At 27.4% G+C, this 11,696-nt stretch overlaps 1 protein-coding gene across 3 annotated transcripts in view; it reads right to left on the bottom strand.

Moving 5' to 3' along the window:
- Window positions 1-11,696, bottom strand: part of LOC111637630 (early endosome antigen 1-like) — a 71,510-nt gene that overhangs the window by 58,294 nt on the left and 1,520 nt on the right. The window contains exons 1-3 of one of the 3 annotated variants that reach the window (XM_023383163.1): window positions 11,009-11,114; window positions 6,487-6,573; window positions 3,270-3,307 (exon numbers count right to left, since the gene is read on the bottom strand). In XM_023383163.1, coding sequence (XP_023238931.1) covers window positions 3,270-3,307; window positions 6,487-6,573; window positions 11,009-11,071 — 188 coding nt within the window. In that variant the 5' untranslated portion in view covers window positions 11,072-11,114. Of the gene's footprint in view, window positions 1-3,269; window positions 3,308-6,486; window positions 6,574-11,008; window positions 11,115-11,696 lie in introns of those variants that run through there. The other 2 variants (XM_023383164.1, XM_023383165.1) reach the window with 2 other exon arrangements.

Below are 11,696 nucleotides of genomic sequence, written 5' to 3'. Positions count from 1 at the left end.
AGTGAGTTCTCACAAGTCAGCAGCAAAAGTGACGCTTTCACATAACCTTTCGACCTATCGTGGTAAGTTCATCGGTTGCAGATAACAAAATAATTGAAGTTTTAATTTACCTCTATTAAAAATGCATTTGAAATTATTCAACTTTTGAAAAATAAAATGTTATCTTTAATTCACATTTTAATCCGCTGTAACAGTCATTTCATAAATAAAATAAAAGTATTTATGATTTAATCGATAATATTTTTATGTCATTAACTTTATTTAAAAATTGTTATAATTTTTAAACCAATAAAAAAAAAAAAAAGTTTGCAGAAGGTAGGATCGAACCTAGGTCGCACCGCATTGCAGGCGAGTACACTACGGACTGAGCCACTTTGCTGTACTACCATAAGGTAGAATCAATTGGTATATAAGCTGCGCTTAAAATTTTAGAGCCTTTTTTCTTGGAATCTTCTGGCTAGTGCGCTTTACAATTCTTCTGGGTGGACATCCTTGAGGTATACTACGAACCTGCCAAGTCTCATCCCGAACTGAATTTCCGAGATCGTAAGGTCCCCTTTTTAGTTGGTACGTGTGAAAATATACACATTTCGGGCTCCTAAGCCCCTCTTCAGCCAACTAAAATATTAAAGAAGTATACAACACATATATAAAAATACATAAGTTTTTTAGAATTTATAAAAATATCTTGATTTAAAACGTACCTATGCATACACAAGTTTTACAAATTAAAGTGATATCAGCTTATTCTTAAATTTCTTCAATACATCTCCATTACTTTAGATGTCAGAGACATCACAAATGCACTACTACAATTAAGCATACCGAACAATGTTTGATGTGAAATACTATTCACCTCCATGACCTGGGGTACAACTATTATTAAAGACAGTACTTAATTAACCATACTTTCCATCTTGTATGTCACTCATAAATTAGTTTTGTAAAATCATTACCTCCGTTGATAATCATTCATAATATAATACAAATTTACATATCATATGACGTCTATGACAATTTTACAGTTGTATATTTTTGTTAAGTTATTTAACAGTTTAATATCTATTATTATAAATTATTACATGGATTATAATAATAATAATATTATTATTTTTTTTTTCCATATCACTCCATATAAAACAAAATATATTTAATATGGAATACACTAAGATCAAAAATAGAACTAGTATAAATACCAAACAAATTCAACATTTAAATGCACTCAAGAGAAAATTTATTCTTTCAGGATACTCAAACAGAATTCTTAGCACTTGGGAAAAAGAAATAGCCAAAAAAATAGATAAAAAATAAGAATAGATCCTAAACAAATGGACATAAAATACATTCGTTTTCCATACATAAAAGGCTTGTATGAGGAAGTTAATAAAGAAGTTAAAAAAATTAATGTAAAACTGGTACTGACCTATGAAAAGCTACACTCTAGATTAACTGCAAAACAACTTAGAAAGACAAACATAGCATAGAAAGAAGAAAGCAAAAATGTAGTTTATAAAATTCCATGCATATGTGAAAATACTAATTTTTATATAGGAGAAACTAAACATAAAGTTAAAGGAAGATTGAAAGAACATATAGCCGATTTAAAATATCAAAGACTAAATTCTGCCTTTCATGAACACTGTCTTTTAAATGATTGTAATATAGATAAAACTAATATAAATAGTTTACACAGAGAAAAAGATACATATAAAAGAAAATTTAAAGAAAGTATAGAGATCATCAAAACTCAAAATTGTATATTATAAAAATCCTAGCATTTCAATAAGTGAAAACTGGTTAAGAATTTTATATTAATTATTAATCATGTTCACCAGCTTCAAAAAATTTTTTATTATTATTATAGTCCATGTAATAATTTATAATAATAGATATTAAACTGTTAAATGACTTAACAAAAATATACAACTGTAAAATTGTCACAGACGTCATATGATATGTAAATTTGTATTATATTATGAATGAGTATCAACGAAGGTAATGATTTTGCAAAACTAATTTATGAGTGACATACAAGATGGAAAGTATGGTTAATTAAGTACTGTCTTTAATAATAGTTGTACCCTAGGTCATGGAGCTGAATAGTATTTCACATCGGACATTGTTCGGTATGCTTAATTGTCGTAGTGCATTTGCGATGTCTCTGACGTCTAAAGTAATGAAGATGTATTGAAGAACTTAAGAATAAGCTGATGTCACTTTAATTTGTAAAACTTGTGAATGCCTAGGTACGTTTTAAATCAAGATATTTTTATAAATACTAGAAAACTTATGTATTTTTATATATGTGTTGTATACTCCTTTAATATTTTAGTTGGCTGAAGAGGGGCTTAGGAGTCCAAAACATGTATATTTTCACACGTATCAACTAAATTAAAGATGAGAAAACTGCCAAGTGTCTTAATTTATTGCACTTTATTGTGTTCGAAGCAGCAACAAAGTTTAAAGCANATATTAATTATTAATCATGTTCACCAGCTTCAAAAAATTTTTTATTATTATTATAGTCCATGTAATAATTTATAATAATAGATATTAAACTGTTAAATGACTTAACAAAAATATACAACTGTAAAATTGTCACAGACGTCATATGATATGTAAATTTGTATTATATTATGAATGAGTATCAACGAAGGTAATGATTTTGCAAAACTAATTTATGAGTGACATACAAGATGGAAAGTATGGTTAATTAAGTACTGTCTTTAATAATAGTTGTACCCTAGGTCATGGAGCTGAATAGTATTTCACATCGGACATTGTTCGGTATGCTTAATTGTCGTAGTGCATTTGCGATGTCTCTGACGTCTAAAGTAATGAAGATGTATTGAAGAACTTAAGAATAAGCTGATGTCACTTTAATTTGTAAAACTTGTGAATGCCTAGGTACGTTTTAAATCAAGATATTTTTATAAATACTAGAAAACTTATGTATTTTTATATATGTGTTGTATACTCCTTTAATATTTTAGTTGGCTGAAGAGGGGCTTAGGAGTCCAAAACATGTATATTTTCACACGTATCAACTAAATTAAAGATGAGAAAACTGCCAAGTGTCTTAATTTATTGCACTTTATTGTGTTCGAAGCAGCAACAAAGTTTAAAGCATGGTTTCAGGTCATTAAAATAAAAAAATTATTTTCAATTAAATAATTTATACAATTTTATATATTTTATTTTGTAATTGTAAATTACAAAAAATAAATTATTATTAGATTATAAAAAAATATAATATATAATTACTTTACCTTTGTTGCAGTTGCAATTCTAATTCAGCTTTCATTTCCTAAACAGTAAAAATGTATTTGGTTTATATTTCAACTTTAATGCACATGTAAGGTATAACAACATTACTATCACTATATAATTTTTTAATTTATTAAAATATGACTATTAAAATATGTCAAATTATAAAATCAAATATAAAATAATATATCATCACTAGGTTGTTTATATTTTAAAAAATAATTTTTATTTAAAAATAAAAACAAAAGTTATTGAGAAACAAAATGTAATGGCATCAATTTTTCACTTTAATTTTTTCAGCCCTTTTTTTTTACTTTTTTATATGTAACAATTCTTATAAATAGTGCACACAATGATATTGAAGTTTTAAAAACTTATTTTTTTTTATATTTCTGTCAACAGATTGAGGTAAGAAAATGTTGCCCAAGTAGGTCATACTGTAATAAATATGAGAGATTCTGGAGGGGATAATTAAGTAATTAAATTAATTAGTTAAACTTAAGAGAAGTGGAAAAGCCCCACTTCCTTTTTCTCACTCACTCGCAATACTCTGATAGATAAAACCGATTAAATATCGGTCTAAGTCAGCAGTCACTACAATGTTTAGACTTATATGTCAAGACAGTTGATTATTAATGATGGAAACTGTCAAGTGGATGAAATTATGAGATAGGGCAAGCCACAATAACTGATAGAAAATAGTCATAATTCGTTGAATCATACAGTTCTTGACAGCTCATATCAGCAAACCCCAGACACAACTCAAACTTAGAACACCTTAAATTAAAGTCACCTGAAGCAAATCTCACATGCAACGCGTATAAAAAGGGTTGCACCCGACAATCGGGGCAGACATAATAGGAGCATAGATGAAGCTCTACCCGCCAGCTCCCTGACAGCCTACAGACCCCTGATTCTCAGCTAGATCCACGATTGTCTCCCCAAAGTCATATGAATAGGATCTATAAACATCAAGTAATCATCACAAGGTATTTTACTTTGAATTTTACGTAAAATCTCTCTCTCAGACCATACTCAGTTGTTAAATAGTTATAGCGTGTAACCTTTTTCTCATTTGCTAACCAGTCAACCTGTCTTATTTTGGAGAATGGACCCTATCAACTTATCCGTGACGTCCCCACTCGATTTATAGCCCTCTTAGCCATCCAGTGACAAAGTAAGCGGTCTTCACAAGACCGTTGCCAAAAGAAGGGCTTCAAACTGTTATGCTGAGCCCTCAGTTTCTCACAAATGTAAACAAAGCCTTAACCACTAAGATCTTGCAGTACCCATCCCTTTAAAGTAAAAAAAAAAATAAAAGTTGGAAAGAAAGTTTTTCAATGTAAAATTTATTTTGAACAACATTTTGTTTTTAAAAAAAATTAAACAAGCTAATTCACAATAACTGATCACAATGTTCTCTGCAGATGCATATGGCAGAACTAGCAACTCCCACACATCAGTAAACACATATTCAAGAAATAATTTTTGATATTTAAAATAAAGAAATATAATTATAAACTTGATTTTTAGATTAAAGGCAAACAATTGCTGGATTACATTGGGCTATAGTAATGTTACTAATTACTAACTAAATTTCAAGTAATTTGGCCTAGAAATAAGCATTAGGTGATATCTCTAAATTTAATACTATAATTAAACTAATATTTAATAATTAATTTATCAAGAGATGACACCTAACATCTACCTCTAGGCCAAAATTACTTGACATTTAGTTAGTAATTAGTAGCATTAATAATCCATAGCCCAATATAATCTGGCAATTATTTGGCTTTAATTTAAAATAAAGTTTCAGTATGTACGAGGGCAGGCTGAAAAGTAATGCACACGTGCTTGTAGAGCACAAACGAAATGATTTTCAGAAGCATGCCAAGTGGCATATGGAATTAATATTTCCCCTCTATGTGCATGCACAGTTTGAGGTTGTTGCGTTCATTTACTATATTTTGAGAAGCGGAAATATGGAGACATGTTCTGGTGCTATGTCAATGCGAGTTAAACAGCGTGCTGTTATCGAATTTTTAACTGCTGAAAAAATTACATTTAAAGGCTGTTTATGGTGACAATGCTGTTGATAGGTCTATTGTAAATTGATGGATAATAAAATTTTGTGGTTGCGAGCCTGGAAAAGCCATAATTGTTGATGAAACATGCAGCAGAAGTCCAATCACTGCCACAGACAATTACCGTTCCATCTTGTTGCAATGTTTAATTCTTCTCAGTACATACAGACTCTAAAACACCTCTGACATTGAGTTAGACATGTTAGAGGCAGCCTGGCACCAATAATCTTGCAACATGACAACGCTCGTCCACACACCTCGCGCACAACTGGAGAGGCTCTACGAAACCTGAAGTTTGAACTGATTCCACACCCTCATTATTCCCCCGATCTTGCACCTTGTGATTTTTGTTTGTTTCCTCTACTTAAGAGACCTCAAGGATAATCCTTACACCTCAGACGATGAGGTAAAAGCAGCTGTCAAGTCCTGGATTTGAGAAAAGTCAGAAGAATTTTTCAGTAATGGAATGAAAAAACTTGTTACACATTGAGAGAAATGTGTTAGTCATCATTAAGGCTATGTTGAAAAATAAATATATGATTTTGAAGCTTAAGAATTGTACTTTAATGTACTTTTTGCCTGATCTTGCTATTTGTTTTTGTTCATGTTCTACAAGCATGTGTGCATTACTTTTCAGCCTGCCCTCGTATGTTTTGGTAACACAAGTTGAAAACAAAACATAGTAACATTTTAGGGCAATTATAATTGATTTCCAATATGAATTTTGGCAGGCCAGATCTCAAAAACAAAACAGATTTTGAAGAACATTGAGATTTTAAGCCTATTTTTGATCCTAGAATCTATCCCTAAAATACTGGTATGAAGTTTCATTACATCCTGTATTATATCATTATAGATTATTATTAAATATATATATTTTAATATACTTTTTTTTAAAATCTATCTAATCATCTATTTTATTGAAAATTATATATGATGAAAGCTCTTTCAAATTATATTTTTATTGAAATAAAGATATTTAGTTAGTTAAATTCATCTCAGTTAATTTTACATCAATCAGAATACAAATGTAATTCACATTGTTAAATACAATGTTAGATCCAAATATTGTTTATTATTATAAGTAAGTAAATAATTAAAATTATTATTAATATTTTAATTACATATAAATTACCTCACATTTCTTTAATTCAGTTTCTAATATAGTAACTTTCTTTTGCTGTTCTTCAATCTGTAATTTCATTATTGATATTTCTTCTCCCTATTATCAATTAATATTGAAATAAGCTTAAAGAGTATGTTTTTTGATAATGATAAAGTTTTTTTGAAATATAACAACATTAATATTAACTTAGAAAGTATAAGAATATATTACTTTAATCAAGGAAAACTAAACTAAATAATTAAAGAATTTTATTGATCAATTGTAATTCATTTTTAAATAATTCTAATAAAAAATTATACAGTAGACTTGCTTTATAGAAATCTTTAGGACACCTGTTTAAAATAGATATTATATTAAATGATTGTTATATTGAATTTTCTCAATACACTTTCAGATTTTAGCAGGAAGACACCAATTACATTATACAGTTTTGTGTCTATATAAGAAAAATACTATGCAACTTTAAATATTATTATTTTAAAGGATTTAAAAGATCCTTTAAAATAATAATATTTAAAGTTGCATAGTTGCAATTTAAAGTTGCAAAATTGTAATTTAAAAAAATTAACTAAAAAAGTAAAAAAATATCACTGCAGAAGTTTTTAATAATTGAATGACAATCAAATCAGAAAAACAAAAAAACTTAACAAATCATTCAAACAACAGTTACTAGATTCCATAAATGTACACACATTATTATTATCATCTTTGTGTCTTGAAAGAAATTATAAGCATACTTTGCTTTACAGTGTATCGCTGATATAGTGCTTTTCAGTTATATTCATGTTTATTTTTTGGCACTTGCCTCACTCTTAATAGAATTTTTGGGGTTATTTTTATTCATTATTTTAACTTTTGCATCTTTTCTTAAACTTAAGTGTTATTGTGTACATAACAGGTAAAGTATAAGCTTTATATGCATTGGCATATGAATAACAAAAAGGCTGTAATTTGTTGTAAGGCAGTATTCAATTTTTTGGTGGTTGTGATCTGAAACCTAACCTGTCATATTAGCAGGGTATGCTTATATAATAATTTCATATTTATGTATTACGTACATATTTCAATGTATTGCAATTTTTCCATTTAATTCATTATCAAATTAAATTTATTTTTATGTAAAACAAATACAATTTTGATTTACAAAATTTTTTTAATAATAAGGCATAATTTTACCCAAGAGTACAACTTTTATCCCTATGTTTATGGATTCAATGTTCTACAATAAAAGCTCACTGACAAGATTCTGACCATTTTCAAGGTTGTTATATTAATAGTAAAATAGCATAATACTTATGAAAGAATGGAAAAGGCCTCCTCCATTGATTATTATATCATGGAGTGCCACTAAATTAAGGATTCCTACAAAGCAAGTCTGTTGTAGTAGACTTTACCTTTAACTATAGCATTTATCATATCTGAAACAATGTCTTTGATTAAAATATTAAACCTAGATAAGTCATCAATTTGTACTTTTATGTTTAAAAATATCAGAATGCTCAACAATCTGTTTCTTATTAAAAATGGGAAAAATTGATCAAATAGATCAATTTTTCCCATTTTTAATAAGAAACAGATACAATTTAATAAGAAACAGACTTAAGTTGTTCCTTATATGAAATATCCTTCTGCATGAATGTAACAAAAACATTCATTTCATTTAATGCAAAATTAAACTTAACCTTTACTTAAAAGTCAATAATATAAAATTAATAAATTTGGTCCCTATTAATTGAAAATAAAATATTAATTCAAATATGAGAGTTTATTAATATATTAGGTTGTTCAGAAAGAAATTTCGTTTTTTTTTACCACTAGACAGATTAGTCGTATTTTTCTGGCCATTTTTATTCTAAACCGTATTACCATTATATATTTTGACAGCTAGCATTTTAAGGCTTATTTGTAAAAAATTTTGTTTGATTTTCTGCAATTGTTTATTTTTTGTGTCCCATCAAATATAGAAGATCAAAAGCAGAATTTTCGGCATATTTTGCTCTTTTATTACCGAAAAGGTAAGAGTACTGTTCAAGCGAGAAAAAAAATTGTGTGTATATGGGGAAGATGTATTGACAGAACGACAGTGCCAAAACTGGTTTACAAAATTTCGTTCTGGCAATTTCAATATTGAAGATGCACCATGTTTTGGATGGCCAGTTGAAGCCAATGAAAACAAAATAAAGGTACTGATTGAGGCAAACTGCCGAATAACAACACGTGAAATCACTAAGAGATTAAATTTGTCAAATTGAACTGTTTATGATTACTTGAAACAAATTGGTTTTGTTTCAAAGCTTGATATATGAGTTCCACATGTTCTTAAGGAGAGATGCTATCTTTGGTGGGATTTTAAGGAAATTTTTTTTTGGAGCTTTTACCAGACAATTTAACAATTGATTCAAAAGTGTACTGCCATCAAGTAAACAAATTGAGTAATATCATTAAACAGAAATGGTGGCCAGAATTCATCAATAAAGCAGGTGTAGTGTTTTACCACGATAATGTCAAATTTCACACAAGTTTGGTAACTTTTCAGAAACTGTTATAACTTAGATGGGATGTGCTGTTGCACCAACCATAATCGCCACATCGAGCACACTCAGATTATTACTTGTTCCGGTCTATACAATTTTTTTAACTATAAGACATTTACTTGAAATGACAATGTCAAAAATCACTTGGATCAGTTTTTTGTAAGCAACGATCAAAACTTTTATGAATGTGAAATCATGCTACTACCAGAAATGATGACAACAAATATTTGATCAAAATGGTCAATAAATAATTCAACAAAATATTTATTTATTATAAAAATATTGTGTTTTTTTCCATGGAAAAAAACCAAAATTACTTTCCAAANTAATCATATTACTTAAAATGTAATTATTACTTTTTGTAATAATTACATTTTAAGTACTAAATTTTATTGTAATATTAATAGTTATATATTATTTAATTTGCCTTTTAATGTGAAGAGGTTTTTTATTCAACTTCGTCTCAATAGTGATGTAATAGTGATAGATATTAAATTTTATGTTTATGCTAACAATGTTTGCCCGAGATGCAATAAGGAGTTTTCAAAATTTCATTTGATTTGTGAATGTGAAAAGGCCAATGGTCTAAACAAAAATTTGATCTTTTGAGTTTAAATAAGTGTATTTCTGAAAAAACAATGTACAATTTTTTTCACAAAAGCAAAAACAGGAACTATTTATAATTTATATAATAATGTCAAAAAATTTGTTATGAATAATTGAGAATGTATCGTATTGTTTGATTTAATATATAATTGTGGAAAAGACAACTCCCTTTGTAACAGGCTAAGGCCTACTACAAATAAAGAGTAATTGAATAGAAAAAAAAAAAATTGAAAATTATTGTATATTTAAAGGTATTTTAAATAGTATATAAAGTTTTTTGAGAACCTTCCAAAATTTTTCAAGATAAAAATAAATTCACATAGATAGCATTCAAAATAATGACAGTAACATACAATTGTTGGATTTAATAAATTTTGTTATTGTGCAGTGAGTTTTGATAAAAAAAATAACTTAATTTTTGTCATTTAAAAGTATCAAATTTAAGAGTTTCAAGCATTTCAAAAAAAAAAAAAATGTATTGAGAATTTCATAAACACTGAAAAAACCTAACAAACCAGCGACAAAATTATAAACTAAGTGTGAATGTTTTCACCCATGTTAAATGGGCATCATCAGGCAACAAACTTATGAGAAAAATGCTGGGAACTGCCTAACATTTGCACTTAGTTTATAATTTTGTTGCTGGTTGTTAGGTTTTTGAAGCGTTTATTATTTTCTAGTTTTAACCAGTTGTAAAGTAGCAGTTGTTAATTGAGAATTTTATTTGACTGCATGAAAATCAAAAAAATTATTTTTTGTATAAATAAAAAAGTTATGACAACTATTGAAAGAGTTCAAATAGCCTTGTGTATTGTTGATTCATCATCATTTAAATGAGAAATTGTTTTATCTATCTAAATAAACTGTTTTGACAAATAAAAAAAATAGCAATTAAGTTTAGATTAAATTTAAAAATTAAAATTTAGTTTCCAAAATTTTGTTAAGAATCTTGCAGTTATTAATAATTCAACATAAATAAAACTTATTAATAAGTGTAAAATATTTTTTGTAATTCAGAATTTATTATTCTGTTAAATGAAAAATCTAATAGAGACTTAATCAATAATTCACTTTTTTCAAAGGCAATAAAGACTTTAATTTTAACAATAAATATCATAGTATATTTAATAGACAAATAATTTATGCTGAAAAATACTTTTGATTGTATTTTTCAGGCTTATAAATTAATTTGTAAAAACTTTCATTTTTAAATTTAAAGATTCAATAAAAACTATTTTCCAATTGAAAATGGTACATTTGTGTTCATTATAATTTTTTAACTTTGTGATAATTGATAATATCTATTGTAACTATCTAAAATTTATTAAAAATTCATTGATATCATTAATAAAACAAAATTATAAAAAATAATTAATAATGCAAATATTTACACTAAGAGTTGCTTTCCTCTGGAATTTATCCTTTTCATGACGTAAAGAAGTATTTGATTCCATACTTTCTGAAAGCTGTTTTCGTAATAAAAGTATCTCAGATGAAGCTGAAATAAATATATTTATTATTTATATTTATTATTATAAGTTTCAAAACTAAATATACAATATTTATAAATTTTTTGAAAAATAGTTGCAAAAGATGGATATACTTTTTAAGACATTATTATGTTTAGTGGGTTATACTCGGTTCACACTGGTGTCTGTGTACTATGCCGGACCAGAGTCAAGACATAGCAACCAAAATAAAACTAAAATTAAATAAGTATGTGTCAGTGTCTGTATTCAGGAATTTCCTAACAATATGGCATGTATTCAATATAGTGGCCTTCTGTAGTGTTAGGTATGTATTTCTATTCAATTGTAAAGTTCCCAGGCTTTTGTGTAGTGTGTGTGGTATAGGGATTGTATACCGGTTTACCGATAAATTGACAAAAAAACATTCGGTAAACTTACTGGTAAAGTTTTGAAATTTACCAGTAACATGGTAAATGAAAAATTCATACTAGAAAATTTTATGTAGAGAATATTGTGTTTATAGATATGTAAAAGAGCTAAAGGGACATTAGAAAAAAAAAAAAAAAAAACAGATAAGTGTAAGCAACAATATGTGAATGCACAAACATAT

The sequence above is a fragment of the Centruroides sculpturatus genome, unplaced genomic scaffold (assembly GCF_000671375.1).
Source record: "Centruroides sculpturatus isolate CEXI.00-Female unplaced genomic scaffold, Cexi_2.0 scaffold1133, whole genome shotgun sequence".
Taxonomy (NCBI): domain Eukaryota; kingdom Metazoa; phylum Arthropoda; class Arachnida; order Scorpiones; family Buthidae; genus Centruroides; species Centruroides sculpturatus.
This window is presented reverse-complemented; position numbering and strand designations above follow the sequence as displayed.